Source organism: Rhagoletis zephyria, unplaced genomic scaffold (assembly GCF_001687245.7).
Source record: "Rhagoletis zephyria isolate East Lansing unplaced genomic scaffold, Rhagoletis_zephyria_1.1 Rzeph_scaffold_01044, whole genome shotgun sequence".
NCBI lineage: Eukaryota > Metazoa > Arthropoda > Insecta > Diptera > Tephritidae > Rhagoletis > Rhagoletis zephyria.
The window spans coordinates 63,208-88,879 of record NW_016158128.1 but is presented as its reverse complement, the minus strand read 5'-3'; the positions used below and the strand labels follow the sequence as shown (position 1 = coordinate 88,879).

The window sequence follows — 25,672 nt, the reverse complement described above, 5'->3', positions numbered from 1 at the left end:
TCAATAAGCTGTGAATTTTGTTGTTGTTTGACTATTTAACATAGTTTTTCCCACACACATTACTCATTTTCCATAATTTTCTTTTTTTGCATCACATTTCTCCGCAGACTGCCACGAAGACAACCCAAGTGGATACACAACTGTATCCGGTTTTCACTTCATCATCCGTTGATGCGCGCCAACTGCATGCAATCACCAACGAGAAGCTGATGCATGTCCTGCAGGACATCGACAAGGCACAAGATGAGCTACAACATCGCATACACACCACACTCGGCATACAAACGAAGAATTCCGAATCATTGCAGAAAATCGAACAGGTCATTAGTAATTTGCGTTCATTGAAATCCAAATTGGAAGGCATACGCTACGATTATAAAACGTTGCTGGAGAATATCCTGAAATTCTTGACGGAGATCAGCGAACTGCGACGCAACATCGATGACTTTTTCGCCAAACAACAGCAACAGCAACAATTTGGTGGCGGCGGTGAGGTGGCGGACATTGAACGCACCATAATCGAGCACGAGAAATTCCGTGATGCTTGCATGGATAAATTTAGATCGTTAATCACACAATCCGAGCTGCTGATCGATCGAGTGCGTGCACTGGAACCGCCGGGTGCACGCGAAATCGACACCGATCGCATTCTCAAGTTGCTGGAGAATTTGCGCATTCATTTCGAGGCGAGCAACAGTGAGAGAATGTCGCATCTGGAGCGACTCGGCAAGCTGGAACAATTCAAAACGGATCTAGGCGATATTAATCGCAGTCTGGATAGTGTCAGCAAACAATTGAACGAGATCAATGGACAAAGTGTTGACAGCTTGGCGGCGGCGAAGACCACTTCGTTGGCGTTCGAGTATTTTGAGCGAACCATTGAGGTGAGTTGGTACATACATATGTACATACCTAGTTATATATGTATGTACGTGAGGGCTGGTCGAGCATAGTGGGCAGTGTACACCGCGTATGAACAATTGAAAAGACGAAGTGAATTAGAGTACGGTATTCTTTTGGGTGTATAAAAGTGTTTCGATGTTGTGGTGAAAATTTGGTGTGAGGAGAAATGTGGCAGGTGCTTTATGCATCGCCGGATGTTTTGTTGTTTGGTTTTGTGTTTCTGTATTTTTTTTTTTTTAAATAGACGTTCTTTGTTTCGGGTTCAATCAACAACTTGTGCAGCTTTTTAATAAACAACATTACGTTTGGAAATTTTAATTTCTGCGAACATTTTTTTTTTATTTAATTAAAACAAGTGGTAAGCAGGCTCCGGAAAAATATTTTAAGAAAACAGCTTGGCTTTTATTGCCTTAATAAAGTTTCTAATATGCTTGTTTGAAAAAAAGAGTATTCTTCAATTGCGCTAAATAAATATTGAGACTTGAACTTTCCAGTACTTTTCCTGAACAATTGAAGAAACTTCTTGGTGCAATTTGTTAAAAGGATTTTTGAGCAAAAACAGTAAGGAAGCAAATTTTTTTCGGGGAAAAGCTTCTTCATGGCTATCCAACTAAATTTTAAGTAATTTCAATTTGATAAATATATGTAGGTGTAATAACCATACAAAATTTTGGAGTTTCTGCTCAAAATGGGGATTTTTTTTAATAGTGATACATTTTTTTCTCTGATTGCGATGAAATTTTTAGGACTTTTTTTTTACCAATAAAAAAATAACTTAATAATAAAATGTATTTCCAACAAATTTTTGGTAATCTCAATGCGAAAATCAAAGTTTTCGGCCGTTTTCGGTAATTTTTGGATGCTTTTTGTATTAAAGCTGTATTAAATATTTTTCGCATTGCAAAAATAATGTCAAATTCGGATTCCTCGCAGCAAACGATCCTCGAACACGAATTTTCAGGTCCATCGAAAATCTTAAAATTTCGCTCAAGAAGCGGTCCAGGCCGATATTACTCGATTAAATGGCTTAACTGAGTTCAGCGTACGCGAATTGACTTTACTAGGTAGGTCGCCGGCTTGTTCAAAATTAAACCGGACCAAAAGTAACAATATGGTACCCTTTTAAAGTATCGCTTTAAAAGTATTGGGTACCCATTAGTATCGGAATAAAAAGACTCGATATTCCAAATAGCGATACCAAAATCCAAAAAAATGTTCTAAATATAGGTCTCGTACATAGGTCGCTGTGGTGTAGTGGTTAGAAGTGCGCAAACCTTGAAAATGAAAAACAGCTTCCCATAAAAATACAATCGCTGTTCAGAGTCAACATAAAATTGTAGGGACACCCCTTGTGCCACAACATTAAGGCGCACGCGACAAATCGAAAGAGAAGCTCGGCCAAACACTAACATCTTGTGTAAGCGCCGGCCTATTTTTATTATTACATCACGTAGAGATTGAGGTGTTGACTTAAAACACCGAAGCCGCGTGTTTAAATCCCACCACATGCAATCTATATTAAAAATTTCTGCTCTTTAAAGCCGAGTTTATATCGGGAAGAATTGTTAATAACATTATCCTTGTAATGTGTGTTTATAACATTCGATACGATGCTAGGGTTCTGGTACTCGATTCCAAAAAATATCGTTTTAAAACTATCGAGTAGAAAAGATCGGTATCGAATGTCAAAAGTATCGATATGGTATCTTATCGTATCGAAATTCGTATCTCTAGTACCCGTCAGCAGCGATTATCTGAGGTGCTCGCATACATAGGAGGCAGCCCATGGAACCACACTTATGTAGGCTGATCATATAAAGCAGGCGGTGTTCATTCAGATATTTTAAATTTCTACCTACATGGCCTGCTCATTTCAAGCGGTTACGGCTCTACTCGGGTTATGAGCATTAAGAAGCATATTGAATGACTTCACAATGCCCATCGCCCAGTTTCTCCGTTCATACTTTAGATACGCATAGAAGAGTGGAAATCCTAGAGAGAATTCGGAATTCGTGGCTACCCTCCTCGTTTTCGCAGAAGTGCACTTAGCTTTCCTTATCTCAAACTTATAGATCTCAAATTCAAACTTATACAACTCTAGTCGGAGGTTGCTCCCCTTTTCATGGTCTTATTGAAAAGGCGTCTGCTCAAAGCCCTGAGATTAGAAAGCTCCCCTGTCCACCAATACAGTTAGCACTTATCCTTGTTAGAGCTCTCAATCGCCCTTTTACACGCTGGGGGGAACACTCAAACTACATAACTCATCCATAGAATCTTCAGACAGATTCCCACCTATAGCAGGTGAATCTAAGAGAATGCCGTGCAGGCTTCTGTAGAACGGGTTTCGTTCCGCCAAAGCTAGATATACCGAGATCTAAAAAGAAATTATAGGTTAAGATCATCCAACCAAATATGCGTGCCACTAGATCAAAGGAGAGCACAGTGAGGTCAATCCCCTTCCTAGCAGTCATCAGAAAACTGGGGTAATTTCTCTGATTGCGTAAACCTACACTTTCGCTTAGCATATAATTAGAGAATGACCCATCATCATCTCTCATGCTTTGCATGTTCCATACTCCAATGATGTCATGATATATTGGCAAATGTATATATTTGTATATATATATAAATATTTGTATATTTACCTGGAATCCGCCCGAATAGGACCAACGTTCGCAGTAGTTTAAGTAGTAGGACAAAAAGTTGTGTAACATTCGCAAATTAATTTAATAATAAAAAAAACCTTTTCAGAACTCAATGCCCACAACTTTGGTGCCCGTCAAGCAACAGCAACGTTGGGGTCATAATCCTCGACCGCTGGAGGTATTCAATTATAAACTACTAATTTAAATATAATTGTTGATTTAAATTCATTGACCAAAGCCTTTATTTTGCGTATCTTTTATCAAACAATACTATTTTTTTTTAAACCCTCATTCAAATGAACGCCAGCCTCTCAGTCACACCCCAAACATACGTCTCCTTTTAATACTGTCGCCCATTCGATAAATGTCTATTATTCAATTCAATTGCACACATACATATATATTTAGGTGCATACATTCGTACACCTAGCAGCAAAATTTAGAGACAGTCTGGCAAAGCGCTGGTTCCGCCCTACGAATTTACAGAAGTACTGCAAAACGGCTGCAGAACGGGACAGTTGAAACTTGCTTGCAGTGTGCTAGTTGCGCTGTCATCATAGTTCCTCACATTTCACAAAGTTCACACTTCTTTACAATTCGAAGGTAGGTTCGCGAGAAGACCTTCGACTTCCAAAATCGTTGGTTACGAGCTCAAATAAAGTAAATACTGCAACATGGCTGCTAAAAGAAAGAGGTTTAAAAAGGCCTACAGTCAAAATTATTTTTGTGGAAGGTTGCCACCTGTTTGAAATTTTTAATTTTAATTAATTAAATATTTCTCTATGAGTATCAAACTAAAGAGGCGCAGGAAGGCTTAATTCCAAACATATTTTTTTGGAGGGTTGCCACCTGTTTGAAAAATTTAACTCAATTATTAAATAGATAATTTAAATGAAGTATTACGGGTATCTAACTAAAAAGGCTTGAGGAAGTTTACTGCCGAAAAAATTTGTTTAGCGTTAGTTACCACCTATTTGATAAATTTTATTCAGTCAAGTGTTAAATAAAGAATTAATATACCTTTTAACAAAGTGCACGATGTGTAGAATCGAGTTATATTAGCATAAATTAAATTTCCAGGATTAAATGCATTCAAAAATATATTAAATAATAATAGCCTTATTCATAAAAATTTAAAGTATGTTTCAGAAATTCGCCATGTTAAAAAAGACTGTTGAAAGCATTTCTTTGGGAAACATAAAAAACACTTACCTTCCCTTTTTAATCTAGTTCGGTTACAGTTCTGAACCAGTTTGTTTTGCTGCAGGGTATATTCTTACACATACATACATACAAGTTTACACATTTGTGTGCAACTTTTGTCGTCGATCCATCAGGCAAGCTAGGTGACGGCGCAGCAGCCGGTAAATGTCAACGCATTCAAGACAAGTTCATTATTTGTTTTGCTTTGTTTTCTTTCTGGCGTTTGTGTGCGTAAGTTTTCCTGTTTTTTTTTGCATGACGCAAATCTTCCTTTTTGTATGTATAAGTGCCACACAAACAAATGGCACGCGTTCGCATGTACGCAGCCAAAGACAATACACAAATTTAAACACAAATATATATACTACATATGTTTGTATGTATACCAAAAAACGTCACTAATCCGTATTATTTGATTTTCAATAAAAATCGCACAAAAGAAACTAGGCGTTGCTGCGGCGGTGTGGCAATTTGCCATTATAAATAATCGCAAAAATTACCATGAAACTGACTGTCTACCCAAAATCATTTATTTTATCTACTCAAGCAAATACAGCGCCGAAAAATTCAATAAATTACATTTCGAAATTAGCTGTCATGCGGTAGCCGACATTTAACTAAATATTGAAATAAACGAACAGATAAACTTACAATTAAGTAATATACATACAAACATATTTAAGTGCATATGCAGTTTCTTTATATGTGTATGTATGTATATGTGGCATGGATATCTAGCGGGTTGCGATAGACACATTTATATTTAGCCACTGCATTGCAATTAAATATGTATGTACACAAATGAAATGTTTAAACGAAATTTGTATTTCCTAAACTGTTGGGCAGACATTTTTCGCATATCGTAGCAACGTGGCGCCTTTGGAATACATTTGTACATAGGTTTTAGGATAAACATATGAGGCGAATCACAGCTAACATAGCAGCATCTCAGTTTTGTATGTATGTATGTGTACAGATATGTATTATTTTTGGCTCGTTTCACCAGCAGCCGGATGCTAACATTTGCCATCGCTAATTTTGATCGCCAAAAATATCCAAAGGAGTAACAGGGGCGCCTAAAAACATGCAACATCTGTTATGGTATGTTCCGCATACTGCCAAGTTTCGCTGATTCTTTATTGCATCTGTTGCCTTTCCACGTTGTATACTTTTAGCTCAACTGTTTTTCATTTAGAGAAATTTGACGAAGAAAATTTAGCGTAGCGATTGTTAGAATTCCAGGTGTTTATCTTCCCTGCAGGTGTTTTATCTTATCTGCCAACTGACGCTAACTCGAAAATTTCATGTGAAGCCAAATCTTTCTCCATCTAGAGTTTCTATCACAGTGGAGACGTTCCTCTTCAACTGCTACCAGCTGCAAGTGCCGCGTTTGTTACTTTCACGGCTAGAGCTTTTGAAAACATTCGAATGACATAACCGAACCGGCCAAGGCGCTGTGTTTTCAGACTATGTCGTTGTAAAGCTCATACAGCAACCAGATAAATAGAGCTAAAGATTTTTAACAAAATGCTCGCACAGAAATCCGATGATCGCATGGTTACCTTCAAGTGAATTAGCCTTGCGGTATGTACATATATATGTATGTCGATATCAAAACGAAATTCTGTTGTATTAGATTTCTTATCAGTAGTTTATCTTGGGTTTGAAAAAAAAATCATAAAAACCATAATTAAAATTGTTGATTCAAAAATAAAAAAAGTTTACAAAAAAGTGTAAGTACTGTTTTTAGTAAAATTTTTTAGATTTATGTACACACATATCACTTCCTTAAAAAATATAGAAAGGGCCTTTCGAAATTAAGCCTTGTTCAAAGTCATTAGATGACTCACTAAAGGCCAAATATAATTTAAAACAACCACTACATACAAAAATTAGTTTCAGTGTTTATTAAATGGAAGAAATCCCCAACTTTATAAAGCTTTCTAAAGTTCAATATATTCATTTTAAGTCTCAAACACAAACAAGTTACTCATACGCCACGGTGCCGGAGAAATTAATAATTAAACCGGTTTCAATTTCTGAAAATGTGAAATACTTTTAAGAGATGACAATGCAAACAAATTTTTTAACCGAATTGAATAACTAACTAGGCTATAAAATTTTTTGTTATATCTGTCAAATTAATGAAAGTAATACACAAAGAACACATAAAGTATCACTTAAAGCCCGGTTATTCAAAACTTAGACTTGACTTGACTTACATAGAAACTTAGAAACGATTACTCTCCGTGTCATCTAGTAGCTCTTCTGATTCTCAGCATTTGTATTTGTACACGCAAAATTGTAAACGTTTAATTGGTTTGGGTTAAAAATGGATAAAAAATTATAGTTAAAATAAAAATGTTTATAATTTGTCAATTTTTTATTATTTATCAAGAATTGGATTCCATCACAGAAAGCAAAAGCTCTTATCTTGTTAAATTATCAAGATTGGAAATGCTATTGACAAGCGTTTACAAATTGAAATTTCATATGAAAATTAAAATTTTTGCATATAAAAATTTTTTTTTGTATCATTTAAATACTGCATGTGCCGACATTTGAACCTGCGACATACAGAATTTGTAGCCGACATCCCCAGCCAGCAAGAAAATGTATATTTTACGAACATTATGTTTTACATGGGATTCTCGATCGGCGAGAAGTTAGAGAAAGGCTCGTAAACGATAAAACAAAAAAGTAAATGAAGGAGGCTTGTAGTAATTTGTCAGCACAAGAAACATTTTCATTCTTTTGGAAATTTTTCTTGAACCACAATATTTGATAATATATAATATTCGCTCGACAATTTCAAGCGAAAAAGTACTCAAGAACGAATCGTAAACGACTGTTTAGCCGGATTTTCCTCGAGAAAATATTCAGTTACGAGCTGATGAGTCAAAAGCTTTTTTGTTTTTAAATTCATATGTGACAATGAAATCCGTTCGCCTCTTGTGGAAATCGTAGAGCTTTTTATTTTATAAATATAGACAGAGAATGCGATGGGATCTTTTGCTTGATAAAAATCTTGATAAAATTTCTTTACAAATAATCTGTAAAGAAAACACAGAAATTGGCGGTAAATGTATTTAAGCGTATCAAATTGTGATTGTGTTTATTTTATTTACTATCTTTATTTGAAAGTTTATATTTCAATTGCCATATGGAATTTCGTTTATACAAAAAATCATTTTTGTAGGCATATTAGGAAGAGTTTTATTTAAAAAAAAGTTAAAGAATTCTCTCGCGGCTCACATTGCACTCAAGGTGTATTAAACAGGGTGTGGTTGACAACTCAAGGGGGCTCTCTTTTACGGTACTGTTGGGCCAAAAGATATAAACAAACGATTCAAAATTCATACAATTGTTTTCAATTTGCATTTTATAGGATGGTTCTTATGAAAACAATGTCCAATACAATCACACTTTGTTGAATACATTTTGTTTGAACGTAGAAACTTAACTTAGAAATAAAAAATCTAGAGTTCTCCAAGTATCTGAGTGAAGTTGTTTTTTGCTGATTTGTCAGATATAGCATTTTCAAGTCAAGTCAAGTCTAAAGGTATTGGCCCAATGTCAAAAATTAAAACGTATGAAGGCTGGCCCAATGGCAGCTTTATTTCACTTGCTTTAAGCGCCTCAAAGCTTCAAAAAGGCAAATGATTTATTTGAAAGCGTTGAGTAGGCCATTCACAAAGAAGTATGTTCCCGTTCTAAATTAATTTAAACAAACTGCTGCAGACTGTTCAAACAAAAATTTGCTAACTAAATTTAAAAAAAATCGCTGAAAATACAAGCAATTCGAAATGAAATAAAAATTGCTAAGAGTAAAGAGTTGCAAGGTCCACTCTTACAAACTTTACAAGAGAAAAAACTTCATGTAGCCCTTTTCCTCAATTAAATCGCTTTTTCGAAATATAGTTATTTTTTAGTAAATGTATGTACGTATACATATCTATGTATGTATCATTATGACCATTTCTTTGAAATACATACATTAATTCCCATTCATGTAAAAATAAATTTGAAACCCGTGAGCTGTATTATTCAATTTTTTTTATTACTATTCTGGAACAGACCTTGAATTTTCAACCACATAGCTTTTTACTTTGGCAGCGTTTCAAGCCGCCATTTGGTCAAAGAAGTTTTCAAAGTAAATCAAAGCAAATTAAAGTAAGCAAGGCATGCAAAGCTAGCCTGCATTGGGTCATCGCCTTGCACAACCGAGCCTTTAAAGTTTGGTCCACTTTCAGTATTCTAAAAATTTTCAATTCAATTCGATTTCGCTCGAACATAAAAAATATGCCACCTTCGGTTCTGTTTAATTTCCATTCATAAAGTAATATTCCGCCGTTGTCTAGTACCGTATAAAAAAGTCACTCATACGCCCCGGTGAATAATATTATTTAGGCTAGGAACGTGTAAATGAAGTTCTTCTACTTCGACTCGGAGGCATGTTTGTCCATTACGAATGCCTTCCATGAGCGCCAGGAGGGGGCATATCCTTTCAACCAGGATTATACCAAGATTTCAGTTAAACCAGTTACTCTACGAAATGGAACTGAGGAAATTTGATAGTTGCTCTTCCGTTATTTAGCTGTCAAGCTGGCGGAAAAGCAAGATCCCAAGTGCTTGATTCGCTTTCACTGAAGTCCTGCACAGCAGCATAGAAAAAATTTGAAGTGCCCTTTTGAAAATTCCTGAGTTCGTGTCTTGGTTAGTCTCAGCCATAAAGACCTAAACATTTCACAGACATTACGATCGATCCATATGTTAGTTGTTACAGCTATGGTATACTCGGCAATATAGCGTCACAAATCGGTGTTGCAAGGAGCTATCCCGCTCGCTGATCTGTAATTTTTAACCAAGGGGAGGCATCTCGTTCGGTTGTTTCGTTCACTTCGACATTGCTTGCATATTCATGAACCCAGCAGAAAAATTAGTTAAGGTGGCTAGCGAGGTATCGCATGTCCGAACAATTCTTGGCTACCTTGGCTTATAACGTTCAATATCGCCTCTTCCTCCTCTTGATTAACGCTACAACCGCCTAAACCAATTTGGCTGATTTTGTTAATTCCTTTTCCTGCAGAATTGAAAATTTGCTGGTTAGGGCCGAGTATATGTATGTATGTATGTACATGCATATGTTTACTTTTAGAAATAAATATTCATGTATTTAAGGAATTATGAACTTTCAGTACAGTCATTTGAAAATCCACCGCTTCTTCTCTATTGCACACTCATATTTCTGTTGCTATTTATGCTGCGAAAATCTGCCCCATGTGTATGAAATCGTACGTTTTCTAAACAAACTATTAAAGAAAAAGTATTGCGAAAACATGCCATGATATGTTTTGATTTACTTCTCGACCCAAGCCAAAAAAAAAACAAATCAAATCGAATACACAAAATATATGTATGTGTGTGTAAGTATAAACAAGCGAACACATAAAATAACGGGTGATTTTTTTGAGGTTAGGATTTTCATGCATTAGTATTTGACAGATCACGTGGGATTTCAGACNATTAACGTACATATACACTTTATTTTTGTGCATTGTGTGGTGAATTTTTCGCGTCTTCCAAATTTCTCAAGTTGCAACGACGAGTATCTGTTGCATTGCTGCACATTGCAGTTCTGCGTTGTGCGTGTTGTATGCTCCGTTGACGCACAGAGTGACAGACGAGTAGCCAACGCAGCTGTTGGCCATTTTTAATTAGGCAACATCGAGCGATGCCTCTAATTGTTTTGGACTGATTGATGTGTGAGAGAATGTAAAGCGGCAAGAACCAACAGACTATTTGCCAAATAATTTGTTTTTTTGTTTGTTTTTGAAAGAAACTGAATTACTTGCCCTTTTTGAGAAACATAATCGTAAATTATATTGGAGTGATTAATGGGTATTTAAAATTTAAAAATACATTCATACCTGAAAACCAAAGTGTTTAGAATTAACCAACAACTAGGAGCTATGCAATGGGAAGCTATTAAGTGTATTTAGCTGTGGAAGTGTTTTATATACTCCTTCAATTGATTTTCGCATACACGGAGAAAAGAGTTTAGTTATTCCAACCAGAATTTTAATATATTTTGTTGCCAAATGGCATAATTGAATATGGCAAAGTAAAAGTCTTGCCTAGAAACTTACAACGAAATTCTACTAAAAAATATTACACTGGGTGGTTTTTTCCGCTTTTTTTTGCATGTGACTGTCTGCATATATGTAACTTACAGGCTCTACATGTACAAGTTTAACTGATTCTGTGCCTCCTGCCATGGCAATACCTCACTGAAGATAAGGTTTAGGTAGAGAGTTCTTTCCCAACGGGTGCATTTCGGGATGTGTTCACACTTTTGTATGATATAGATTATAATACTTCACTTCTTCGACAATTGCCTCTCACCTTGCGAATTGGCACCAATTGTTCATTCCGATTTCAGGCCGGTCCATGGGCGTTGGTTGGATGGACTTTTTCACTGGAGCGTCGTCATCCATGCGTATGACGTTCCCAAGGAAGCGTATGCGCTTAGCTACGTCTGTGCAGTTAAAGCCTTATAAAGTTTGTCATTCCATCTTGTTCGGTACCCGTCGCCCACCCGAACCGGGACATATATCTTGCTAAGGATAGTTCTCTTGAAAGCCCCAAACGCTTCTCATGTTTTTTTTTTTTTGACATTGTCCATGCATTTTTGCCTTATAAGGATATTTGTAAAGCATATTTTTTTCGTCTAGAGAGGGCTATGCATTTCAATTGCCTGCCGAGCCCAAAGTAGCGCTTAATCTCCAGGCTGACGTTATTTGTGCTTTTGATGCTGCATTCCAGGTAGGCAAAGTCTTACACTACTTCCATGATGTGATTGCTGCCAACAGCGACGTGTGTTTCAATACGCAAATACTTTTTATGTCTTGCCAGGAGGTACTTTGTCTTGTTTTCGTTCACTGCTAGGCCAACCTCTTTCTTTCGTTTCTTTTTCTGAGATGGAAAATGCTACGCAGACGCCTTCAGCTTCGTATTTTTGCAATTCAGATTGTCAGCTCTTATTACGCTCACCAGCATTAGATTGAAGAGGTCACATGAGAGTTAATAGCCTTGTCTAAGACCAAGTTTAGACTCGAATAGTGTGAATAGGCCATTCCTGATATGAACAGGGCTGAAGGTAGTGCTCCACATAGCCGTATTTCATAGTTTTTCGGAGATCCCAACGCTATGCTGTGCATACATACGGCAGTCTTTGTCATACCAGATGTTTCGTGCGCGGTTGGCAGTAGCCTACCACCTCTTTCGTTACGGCAAGAACAGATCAGTAAATGGATTTTCACTGCTCATTTATATTCAGTCGATAAAGAGTTTCTGTTTTTAGGCAGGATTCAGAGTCGATAGCGATACTTCTCGGCTGTCCGTTGGGAGTACGGTTTCTCGACGTCGAAATAGCGTCGCACTTCCTGGAACAGGTTCTTCATTGCACTGAAGCGTATACGGACTTTGGATAGAACGCACATCAATCACGCTTCAATCGTATCCTTCGTATAACACAACTTGCTCAGTTAGTTCTTTGTTCTTTAATCTGGGGAGACTCAAGTGGTTTTTTGGGTCTTTGTGGTTGTTTCGATGCTGGTGTCTAACTAACATGTTCCGTTCCAAGGAGAAGTCGATCAGGCTGAGTTTTCAGACTGTTGGACCTAATAGGCCTTCTTTACTTCACTTAGCGTTAAAGTCTTTAAGCACTATTTTAATGTCCTGGCGGATGCAGCGCTCATATGCTTGCTGTAAGCGCTCGTGGAATTGCCCTTTAGTCTAGTCGTTCTTCTTCTCCTTCGGGACGTGCGCACAAATTAGGCTTATGTTTTTGAATTTATCTTTGAGGCCACACATTCCTCACCAAATTAGCTAATAAATAATGTCATTTGTTGAATATCGGTGATGTCAACATTGCTCTTTGCGAGTACATCCAGAAATTGGATAGAGGAACCTTCCCTATAGATCCTCTGTACATTGCCGGAACATATCCGTAAATGGAGGTTCGGCAACGTTTGGGGTAGTTATACAAGTAATTTTTGGTATTTGTATTGGTTAAAACTTTTTAATGTGGCGAGTGCCAAGCCTATCGCACTACCCTTTGCTGGGATGGTTTTTAAATAAATAAACGCCTAGAAAGCCAGCCTCTTGCTCCAAGCAGACGCCAGCTTTCAGCTGAATCTGCTGGTGAGCAGGCCGCTGCTGACTTCAATGAGCCCTTAAACCGAATATGTCAGAGTAGCCTCATCGAAGGCATCCCCGCCATGATAAAAAGTTCCTCTGGAATCGGGTAACGCATCTCGCATATGGGTTGCTCACGTTGCCCAGAGTGCAGGCACCGGGACGCATGGGTTGGGATTGAGCGTGGACGTGCTACTTAACTGCATATTCAGAAGTACCACTATACCTCATTACACTCCATAACACTCAAGACTTCCAGTGCATAGTTCTGAAGAATTTCGGTCCATGTAAAATGCTTCTTTTTCATTATTTCTGCCATTTCTAGCTATTTTTCTGAACGGTAAGAAATCAAGATATTTTCCGCTAAAACACACTCAACCTGTCTAAATAATATTGACACTTTGTCATCAAGTCCGTGCATATCTACCACTACTATGCGTTAATTTCCCTGATTACATTTTCTATTTTTATCTCAATTATGTTGCTTACTTGCAATTGAAATGTCTCCAATTTTAACTGTATGCTGTACTTTTGCGAGCCCAGCCACAATAGCTGCATTCCTACCAGACACAAGCGTCGCAAATCTGCTTTCTGTTTGCGTTAAGGCTATCAAATATCTTATGTTTCCCGTCCAAGATATGGTTTCGTTCATTATCTTCCAGATATACCGGTACTTGGTATCAGATTGGGTCCGCTCACTGCTGCTGTGGATACTGCGCATAAACAACCCGCTGGAGGAGTCGTTAAATAGTTTTTTCTTAGTTTACATTAAAATACTTGTATACTGTGCATATTCCTCAACAGTCACTTTACTCACTGGTCATCTACCGCCCACTCGCTGATATTTATAAACCACACCTTACTTGCGCTTATTTTTCGATTAAAACTTTATACGATCTGTAACCCAAAATTTCCATACACCTATTTTAAATGCATCAATAATTTTTCAGCTGCTAGAGAAGCGCATAGATAAGTTTACCGACAACACAACACAACAGCTGTTGATTTCTAATCCAGAAAGCGAGTCATATGTGCGAGCGGAACTACAAAAACTCAACGAGAAATGGCACAATTTCAAGGAGCAGGTGAAAAACAAACGCAAATCCCTGGACCAGGCGACCGAATTTTTCGAAATGGTAGAAAAAGTAAGTACTAGTACGCATAAATAGTCACATTCCTTCAATAAATAGTCAATTAAACTCATCTCATCTCTCACGCTCTTCACCTCTACAGATCGACGCCGAATACCGCGAGATCAACTACTTTTACAACAGCGTATCCAACAAGATCACCTACCTACGCGATCCTGTCGAAGCCTCGAATCTAGTCAACGATATTGAAAAGTATGTGGCCGCGCGTGAGGGTCCACTGCTTGAAAAACTTGAAAATGCCGCTCAGTGCGCGCACGATTTGAACAAAGTTTCTACGCTCTACAATGATGTACGCAGCATCTTTCAAGCTTTTCTGAAACTTAAGTCCGACATAAATGTCGTGCAGGAGCGACTGAAGAATGAGGAACGCTTACGTGAACAACGTGATAGGGAGGCACGTGAGCAGGCGGAGCGTGAACGCGCTGTTCGCGAAGCAGAAGCCAAGGAACGTGCTGCCCGTGAGGCGGAAGAACGGGAGCGTATCGCACGGGAGTTAGCTGCGCGTGAGCAGGCGTTACGCGAAGAAGAAGCGCGTCTACAAGCAATCCGCGAGCAGGCAGCGCGCGAGCAAGCAGCACGTGAAAGGGCTGCACGTGAGGAAGAAGCGCGCTTACAGGCACTGCGTGAGCAAGCACAACGCGACGAAGAAGCGCGTCTGCAAGCATTGCGAGAACAGGCTCGTCGTGAGGAAGAGACACGACTAGAGACATTGCGTATTGAGGAGACTCGTCTGCAACTGTTGCGCGAACAAACTAAGCGTGAAGAGGAGGCGCGGCTAACAGCAATACGTGAACAGGCCGCGAGAGACGAAGAAGCACGACTGCAGGCGCTACGTGAACAAACAGCACGCGAAGAGGAAGCACGCTTGCAAGCGCTGCGCGAACATGCAAAACGCGAAGAAGAGAGTCGCTTGTTGGCGCTACGGGAGCAGGTCACACGTGAAGAGGAGGCTCGCCTACAAGCGCTACGTGAACAAACGAAACGAGAGGAAGCTGTACGCTTGCAAAGTGTGCGCGATCAAATCGATCATCAACGCATCGTTACCGAGAATATACGCAAAGATATACAAGTGAACGAAATCTTCACGGAAATCAAATATGTGTCACCACGCTTCAATCGGCTACTCAAAGATGCGATCACGCGTGAGGGTGACAAGTTCACATTCGAATGTGAGGTCACAGGAAATCCCGAACCGGCTGTCGAGTGGTTCAAAGATGGCATATCCATACAAAATAATCCCGATTATAAAACCACCTACGATCGTGGTGTTTGTCGATTGGTGATCGAAGAGACTTTCACTGCCGACTCGGCGCGTTTCAGTTGTCGCGCTTCAAATTTGGTGGGCAGCAATGAGACTAGCGCTAATTTATCGGTGCGTGAAAATGCCATTGAAATGCAAATGGTGCCGCCCAGAATTGTGCGTTATCTGGAAAGTGGAAGGGCAACCGAGGGTAGCACATTCGAATTTTTGTGCGTTGTTAGCGGCAATCCATTACCCACCGTGCAGTGGTATAAAAACGACAAATGTATTGATGATTCACCCGATTACGTTATCAATTACAATAATGGGGAGGCAACATTGCGTTTCGAGGAGGTTTTCCTCGAAGATGATGCTGTCTATACGTGCAGCGCTTCGAATCCTGCCGGCATTGAGCATTGTTCAGCCAGCTTGATTGTAGAACGTAAGTATAGTTTTTCATGTGCATACATAATTCGACAATAGTTCCGATATAAAATCGGACAAACATTTTCTGCGATCGACACAATTTTTTCTCAGGGTATGGTACTATGAACGTTTCGGTGAAGTCATGCACTCGATATATATGTTTACAGTTTCCTGACTTTCTTTCTGAAGGAAATACTCCTCAAGATTTTCCATTGCCTGTCGGGGTGTAACCGCCACTAGAAAAAATGTATCCTCTTTTTGAATGTTGCTTCAGCAAGTTGTTAACCGCGATAACTTTTAAGATTGCCTGGACTTGTTAGGTGGCTCTAGTGTCAAGATTTTTGAAAAGTCATATTTCATCATTTGAAAAAAATTATATTTGCTTATTCAGATAGAAGTCTCCACTTTTGTTTCTGAAAAAAAATTAGTAAATTTTCGAACTTAGCTGACCAAGTTTGTGAAAAAAGTTTAATATTTTGTTATTGAGTAATCGATTTAGCAATCAACTTGCAACAGATTGAAATTTCGTAATTTTGCGACCTAAACCACAATTATATTTTCTCTTCACCATTTCAGCTCTGGAGCCGACAGAAGTGCCTCATTTCAAAATACCGCTTACCAATGCAATGGCTCGTGTTGGTCAAAAAGTTAAACTTGAAGCGCTTATCGGTGGTATACCACGGCCGGATATATTCTGGATGCACAATGGAAAGCCATACGTGCCACGAGATAGTAAAGTAAGTATATAACTAAGTTAAATTATCCAGCAGTAAAACGTATACACATGTATATCAACAAAAAACAAACTGCTGAAGGCTTACTTCGAGAGAATTTGGGTATTTTTAGTAATACTTTTGCCATTGCTTGCTCAATCAATTTTTAGCATAAAAATCCGAGCTCTAGTTATGACCTATTGAGTACGGCATAACGACTAATAATGCTGCCACTACATTAAGTGCCACAAAAACACATTAAATTCCCCACTGAATTATAGGCAATTTTGACCACTTTATCTTTCCGTCATTCGATTTTAAAAAATTTTCGCATAAAGGGGAAACAAATTTTATCAGTTTTTGATACCAGTGATTTTTTATTGCATTGTTTTTGGTTTAGGAGACCTATAAAAATTAGGTAGTATTAAAAAAATGTTCAAATAAAAAATTGGGTATTATTATTGGAAGTCTCCTGGAGGGAAACATATAAAATAACCGAGCAACAAGGGTATTATAACTTTGTTCACATAACGGTTGTTTGTAACAGGCAAAACGAATCGAGATAGATAGATATAGACAAATGTATACATAAATGAGGAGGAGAAGCTCGGCCAAACACTACATATGTGTAAGCGCCAATCTATTATTATTAATATTATACATTATTGATCAGAATGAAAATGGAAATCGATTAAGAGGTGACTGTCTGTCCGTCCGTCCGTCCGTCCGTCTCTGCACACGATACTCGACTAAAAATTGAGATATCTTAACGAAGCTTGATAGGTGCACTTCTTTCGGGCGTAGCGCGGATGGTATTGAAAATGGGCGAAATCGGACAATAACCACGCCTACCTCCCATATAACGGTAATTTTCAGAAATTCGAAAACTGCGATATTTTAGTAACTACTGATGATTATTCACTCAAAACTGATATTTACAATGACGTTTACACGAAAAAAAAAGAATATTATAAACTTTTGGAAAATGGGCGTAGCCACGCCCACTTATGGTTACATGTGTATATCTTGGTAACCCCTGCACCAATTTCTTCCAAACTAGGCACAGTTATTAGCCTTGCTACAGCATACCAAATGGCCGAAAATTTTCAAAATCGGACTACCTGTTTTTTTTTATTGCACAAAACTTTAAACTTGTATTTACACGGTTTTTGGTGAAGAATGAACTATATATTTATAAAAAAATAACTATAGTTAAAAGCAAAAAAAAAAAAATGGAAAACTTGTCAATATGTGCCGCGGCTTAAATTTTTTTCAGCTTTTGCATGGTACGTGTTCGATATGCGAAAATAAAATTGTAGCATTACTGTGGATGTTGTGTATACATACATATATGTATGTATATTAATATGTATATCTTAAGCAACAAAGTGTTTAAAATAGTCTTGCTTTAATGGGTACACATAGAAAATCATAAAAAAATTATCACTTTATTGCAATAAAAATTTTGCTAATTGCATTAATTCGTTTTTGGGGCCACAGTGGCATTAGCGTAGGCGGTACATGTGTTGACAAGCCGACGGTATAATGTTTAATAAGCAAATGCCAAAACTATAGAAAAGTGAAAGAAATTATTTGTAGACTGAATGAATTTTGACGCAGACGCAGAAGATGAACATCTGCCCCTTCGGAATAAAGCAGACAGTATGAAATTTAGCCAGTTGAAACAGTAGTTCCACTATGAACAAAGAATTTTAACTACTCGCAGTTAGTTAAAAGGTACTTATAAAATTGTTTTTAAAGTAATTCATTTTCTGAACGTTTTCAAATAAGACACAAACAATTAAAAAAAATTTGGACGATTTTTTTTTTCACAAATCAATTCTTACGTTCTTTTGCACAAATTAATGCAAATATTTTTTTTCTCCATGATTATATTCTCTAATTAGAAAACAACAGTTATACCTGTTTTTATTTTATCAATAGCCCTGAATCTGTACCTAGTGCCATTTTTGAAGACGCTGTGCGAAAAGTAAGTTCATTATGTATACCCGACAAAAACAGTTCCGAAAGTATATATATTTATTTTTTTATGATGTTCTGAAAGTGGTAGACATGCATACACATGTACATAAATATATACAGTGACTCAAACAAGTGACCACGTGCTGATCTTTTTAAAATATTCATAATGTTTTCGAGTTATATTTTTTTGGAATTTTTTTATAAAAATAGTGTCTAAAAAAATATTGTCTTTAAAAAAACCATACAAAACACAGTTACTAACTTTTAAAAAAAATTTAACAAATTTTCATCAAAATTTGAGCTTATAAATCTGAATTTTTAAAACATTTTTGGGTATGCTGCTGTATAGCCCATACAATTTTAATTAAGAAAGTGCAAGTTTCAAACGGTCAAAAAAATCCCTTTATTTTTGAGAATTTTCTTTTTGTAACGGATTTTTGCGTTTTTTCCATACAGCATGAATTTCTTATGAAATAAAATGCGGGAAACCTTTACCAAGGCGATTTTTTAGCCGATTGAAACTTGCACTTCATAAAACAAAAATTGTATGGGCTATGAAAGATGTTCTAAAGATTTATATTAAAAGATTTAAATTGTGATTAGAATGTGTTGAATTTTTCTCTAAAGCTTGGAGGGTATTTTTATAAAAAAAAAAAAAAAAAAAAATTTTGCTCGAGAAACATTACGCATATATAAAAAAATCAACACGTGGCCATTTGTTTGAGTCACTGTATATTTAATGTTGTAGGGTCAACAAAATAGTTAAATAAGCAGAATCTACAGTTGCTTGGTGGTTACTATGTATTACCAGTCCCGTTACCATTAAACTTTCCCTTTCCAAAACCGTTACCATTATTATTATCTTAACTACTACCATTAAACTTCACCAATACCATTACATTTACCCTGAAAATAATGTTTTTCTATTGCATTGCCGCTGTGTTTGCAAATGTAAAAATTGTACTGTAGATAACAATTTTCTATGCGGCATGCTAAACGAGTAAAGAAAAACAATGTCTTTGGCTGAAATCATTTAAAAAAAATAGTGGTATTCATCTAAACCGATAACTTTATCAAGCAGATAATCTTATAAGTTTATGCACTCTGTTACATGAACGACCCACACTCTCTTTTCGTTTACACATGCGACAATAGCCGTGTTTTCTTTGGTTATAAAGCGCAGTGTCACTAACTTTATACTACTAGCACGGGGATAAAGAAATTATAGAAACTACCTCACTAAATTGGAAAAAATTATATTTACGAGATATCTATTTAAATAAATGTACATATAACATAAAGGCTATTTATTTGAAGCAAGTTATAAGAAACAATGGCAGAATGTCTGTTTGTGTATGAATTCATTTGTCACGGCTACCAAACTTTGCGAATTATCAGTGAAACAAAACAAACAGACGGGATAATAATTGAACCAGATCTCTATCAGGATCATATCGTTGTTGAATTTGCGTGCAAAATTTGTATGCGGATCCCGATTATTGCCTAAGAAAACATAGCTAGAGTTGCGACAGAGTTGCATTGTCTTCAGTTTATCAAGTTTATTCAGTGAAATCGCTGGATAAATTTATCAGAAATGTGTAAACGAGTTTCCATACAAATTTTGACAGTTCATTTATAAGGTTTACACAATTATAAGTTTATATGGTTTACAATGCATTTATAAGGTTTGATGAATACCCTTAATATATTTATGACTTAAGAATAAACATTGTATTTGAAACATTAATTGTTGATTGGACTCATAATTTTGGAGTGGGTGTTCTGTTGAAAGCTGCACACATTGAATATCTATGGTTAAACATACCCATGTGTATACGCATGCATGTATATACATACATATGCACACTTTAAATAAAAATTGTGTTTTCAGTACCGCTTCGAAGATATAATTCTAATTAATATTGAAATGTGATTTGTCATTGTCTGATCATAATATATTCATAGATATTTATTTTAGCTCTATCTAAGAGTTTCACTATTTTTGTTTTGAAAATAAACGCTGCTGAACTTAAATTAATGCATGTATGTGTGCACAAATGTCATGTTGAGCTCTTTTTCAAATAATCACCAATCCGACGCAATTTTTAGCTTTGAATATGTATATGTACATAATAGGGATGTTTCGAATGTCATATTTTTCACACTCACGAAGGCGAATGCGAATTTTCGTAATGCGAACGTTAGGAATAACATTAAAAAAACTATAATCAACTTAAGTCTCGTTTTTAATAATTAAAAATTTTGTAAATTATTAGAACATTGAACGAGTGTTTTAATCTAGTAGTCGAAGTTCAAAAGGGGGACATAACATTTCAAAACAAGTAATTTTGCTGCCTTTTCTCCCATGAGGCGATTTCTTAGAGGCTCGTATATAAGGCCGGCTGCAATGAACAATTGCTCACTTGGAACGCTGACGGGTGGTCCGCTCAAATATTTACGGGCCACATCTGTCAATTTGTCGTATTTTAGTTTAGTTTTCCACCAATCGAGAGAATTTTCACCGAGATGAGCTCGTTTTGCTTTAAGATAGGCCTTCAATTGAGCTTTAATTTCACAGTTTTTAATATCTCCAGATTCTACATCCGAGCCTTTGCTTTCGCTGGAGGAATCTAAAATAATTTCTAGGTTTCTTATAAGATTTTTAGCAGTACTTGTTGAAGGCCCATCAATGTTGCTTTATATACTACTTAACCGTTTAGCGCCTGAATCTAAAAGCCTGTTATTGTCCGCACCCTGATTAGACAGACTTATAGCCTATTTCCACCAGAGGCTTAACTGCAGTTAAGAGCTCAGATAAGTTCCAAGAATTTCAGCAAGGTTTATTTCTTAGTGTTTGCTTTTCTCCTTTCGTTTGCTTGTACTTAGTAGGAGGAATTACGCCCTTTGAGTTGTAATCTCCTTGTTCCAATAGGATAAACTGCAGTTAAGACTTGGTGGAAATGAACTATTAGAGCCATTTCCACAATATTAGAGTGGACTCTCTGTCTATGTACACATTCACATTCGTAAAACATTCGTATCATTTTATGCGAATGCGAATGTGCAAAATCATACGAATCATTCGCATAACGAATGCGAATGCAAATATTCGCAACATCCCTGGTACATACATAGTGTGTAAATATGCACATAAATTGTGGGTACAGTTGTCATAATCCCAAATTGCAATTTGTGTTTCAACAACGAATTTTAAATAACTTTGGGTACGAGTATTGGATGACATACTTATAAATGCCCGCAATAAACATTAATGCAAATGGACATTACATAATAATAATCGTATGTAGTTAATTGTATGAGCCCCGTTTCATTAAGTTAATAAGAATTAAAATACTAAATATCGGCTAACGTCGTGGGCGTGTATGATTGGAAAAATATTTATTTATTTTCTATTTCGTTCTCTTTGCTTCCTTGGCTGCAAGATGTTGGTAGCGCATTTTCTCGTGGAAAATGTTTGGTCCATGTAAACCATAATTTGCTTGGTCGAACCATCTCAACTCTCTCATGAATTTGCCTATTCGCTTATGCTGGACACTTTCTTCGCCATCTTTTAGCTGATAGCAGCCTCAATTACTATTATAGGTCAGTACTGCTATTGATGCAAGTTCGCGCGATGTGTATGAAATGAATCAGGTGCTAGTCGCTATGAAGCTTGAGATCTCTACCAAGCGGAGTCAGTGTTTTTCAGGCAGGGCTCTTTGCCATCAAAGACACGCGTGCCAAATAATTTAAGCCTCGAATCTAGCAGAGACTAGCATTACTTGGCTCTGTAAGCATCACCACCAGCATAATAAAAACAATGCCGAGAGAAGATGTGGCTTTAGCTGATAGGTATGACGTTGCACTGACGTGGGTACTGGGGCGCAGCAGCATTCATGGCAACGATATGGCCATCGAGCTAGCCAGATACAGGTCGATTCTAAATGTCGCGCTGGCCGCTCGGAGCTACATCAAGCGCCGCATCTCTCAGCATTGTAAACAAGTGGCTAACAGCAGGTGGAAAGATCTACATTACTGTAAGGGCTGTCTAATGAGCAGAACGCACGACAATGGTTCCTGCGAATCTATACTAGGACTGGAACCCAACTCTTCTTGTAGTAGCTGTAATTCACGAGATGTAAAATAAGCTAGAGCATTGTATTGCCCAGCACTGTAGTGGAAACCTGTAGGCGAAGGCTTTTACATACGTAAGTGGCATCAACCCAATGCAACTTTTTCGTGAACTTCACGAAAATTAAATATTTCCATGAATATTAGGGTGTATTCTTGTTTTTGTACGAAAATCATGAAATTTTCCTATAATTTGCTATACAAAAATTTTAAATTTTCGTTTCGTACGAAAACCAGAATACGACCCAATATATCAGCTAATTTTTAATCAAAACTAAAGCGTATAGTTATATTTTACAATACCAAAAAAAAAACATCTGCCTTTACAATTAGGCGTTTGGGTTAAAATCCGTTTTTATACGATAATTTTGCGCCAAGGAGTCAATTTATTTCAACAAATACGATAGAGACCATACTATTTGGATACTCTTGTTTCTACCTGCGTTTAGTAGCTTCCGTGGTCGCCAAAGAGAGAAAGAGAAAAAGAGTGGATTTCTAGTAGCTTTTATTTCTGATCTTTTGAGAGGGAAACAACTAATAATTCTCTTTGAGTATAAAGGAATTCTAGGGAGTTAGAAAAACTCTAAGCACGCTTGCATGAAACGTTCGATCAGACCTAAGAACAGTACTAATACTGTACTAATAGAACAGAAAATTTCAAAGACAGATTTCCTAGTGGCCATGATTCGAAATTGACCAACTCGTGCTAGTTTTTAATCAGAAATTTATTCGACTAGTTAGTCAAGACTTTTGCTATAGGGTAAATGCAAAAAAGTATACTTCTTGCGCTTAAATGGTCGGCTACTTATATACGAATGAGTATGTATGCAAGTAATTCGTTCTACCGTCAAAAGACAATGACAAAATTATTTATCTTTAATTGAGGGGGTGGAACGATTCATAAAGGCCTTTAGTTAAATACACTGCCAACAATTGGCATAGAACGTCCGAATAATTGAATAAACCCTTTTGTTTTTTCAAAGCATAATTGATTGGCTCTATGGCGAGTGAAATAAATACTCTTTATAATAGATAATGTAGATATGTACATATAGTCACTTTTTTTTGTTAAAAGTTTATATTCCTGAATGGATGACTCTACGCCCATATGATTATCTCTATGCGTAGGATTCTATGTGTTTGGTTATTCTAAACATAGTTCCCAATAAAAATAAACAATGCGCAGACATATGTATGTATTCGTATGTAAATAGACATATGTATGTATATATATGTATAAAGACATCTGTATATCTAATTATTAAGTTTTTCTTGTTTATAGTACCACCCATGCGCAAGATATAAATGTGCATTAGGGTGGTCCAAAACACGAAAGTCGGAATCTTAATGCACTCATCCCCTAAGACTATTCTATATCGAAAAAAATAACCCCTATTTTTTATTTTGAATTCAAAAAATATTTAGTGGTCGCTTAATGTGCTCAAAGTTTTCCATGTATTTTACATGGGGAAAACAATTTTTCCTAGAAATGGTATCGAATTCTTAAAAATAAATTTTTTTTGTTCGGAAAACTCTGGTTCTCTTCAGGAGACTTCCAATAACAATACCCAATTGTTTACTTAACCAATTTTTAATACTAAAGATTTTTTATTTATCCCCCCATTGCATTTCTGGCATTTTCTTGGGGTTTTGGCGGACCTATAAAATATAGTTACTATGGAAAAATTGTTAAATAATTGGGTATTACTATTGGAAATCTCCTGAAGAGAAACAAAGTTCGTTCGTTTTGAATTATATTGCTTTTCAAGAATTCTATACCATTTCTGCGAAAAGTGGTTTTCGCCATATAAAATACATAGGAAACTTTGAGCGCCTTGAGCGACTTCTAAATATTTTTTTGATTTTAAAATAAAAAAGTAGCGGTATATTTTCTTTGCTATAGAACACTTCTAGGGGGTGAGAGCAAATAAATTCCGACTTTACTTTTGTAAATTCATTTTTTTTTTACCACCCTAATGTGCATACTTACATATGTACGCTTGAATATGCGTATGTATGGTTGCTTGGTTGAAAGTGAATTGATTTAGAGAAAATTCTTAAACTTTGCTGAATTGTTCGAAAATAAAACTGTCTTTACATGGGTCGATTTCTGCCGACTGGAAAATTGACTAGAAAATGTACTAGGCTTTCCGACCAACAAAACATAACGGATTCTCAAAATGTCTGTAACACTGTGCGACAGCCGAAACCAGCCTGAACTTTGATAACATTTTCCGAAAGTATACCCATCCAGTAATAAAACACTCTATGGATTTGCAAAAGAAAGCTCGTATTTTTATTTTATGGCCTGCTAAAGTTTCCATTCCCGGCCGCCTAAGAAAATTTCAAAAAAGTGAAAAAAATGGTTAAAATAAATGTCTGAGCGAAATTAAAGGTTAAGACATACATACATATGTAGTAAAATTTTATGGGAAATATTTTCGTAGAACGTTTTAACGCTTTAGCTCCTGCCTTAAAGGGTCTTTTTTACCCTTACTTTAAGGAAACCCCCCAAGCAACAAATTTGATAGTTCGCTAGAGGATTGAAATATTCTAGGAATTTATTTTTCGGAAAATTCTACTAGGGGTCTTTTCAGGAAATAACTTCATACCATCAACGTAAATTTGTCTACAAAATTAAAATAAAAAATCTATGCCAAGAAGAAATAACAGCCAAGCTCAATATTGAAAAAAGAATTTGAAAAAGATACATTGAGTTGTTTACTACTGGATGGATGTACTTTCAGAATATGTTAACAAAGTTAACAGAGTAATCGAATAAACAAATTAATTTTAGGGTTGCATCGGATCGCCGTCGACTGGCAAAAGTTGAACGCAAGTCTATTTTTGTCGGTTGAATAGCCATCTACGTGTAAAGGCAGCTTAAAAGATTCATAAAGTTAAATAAAATGTAAATGAATTGTATGTAACAGTAGATAAAAAAATAAGTAAATTCTTCTTCTATTTTGGCCGAGCTCAGTAGAGCACGCCGGTGGTTTCTTGCCTGTGCCCACTGATGACAAATGGAAATGCCCAGTCCTTCTCCGATTGGTCTTCCCATCGTAGAGGAGGTCTCCC

At 36.7% G+C, this 25,672-nt stretch overlaps 1 protein-coding gene across 1 annotated transcript in view; it reads left to right on the top strand.

Annotated features, from left to right (window-relative positions):
* zormin (spectrin and immunoglobulin domain-containing protein zormin) overlaps positions 1–25,672 on the top strand; it is a 71,852-nt gene that overhangs the window by 21,007 nt on the left and 25,173 nt on the right. The window contains exons 6-9 of the mRNA XM_017615628.1: positions 108–884; positions 13,901–14,095; positions 14,184–15,783; positions 16,344–16,504. Coding sequence (XP_017471117.1) covers positions 108–884; positions 13,901–14,095; positions 14,184–15,783; positions 16,344–16,504 — 2,733 coding nt within the window. The remainder of the gene's footprint in view (positions 1–107; positions 885–13,900; positions 14,096–14,183; positions 15,784–16,343; positions 16,505–25,672) is intronic.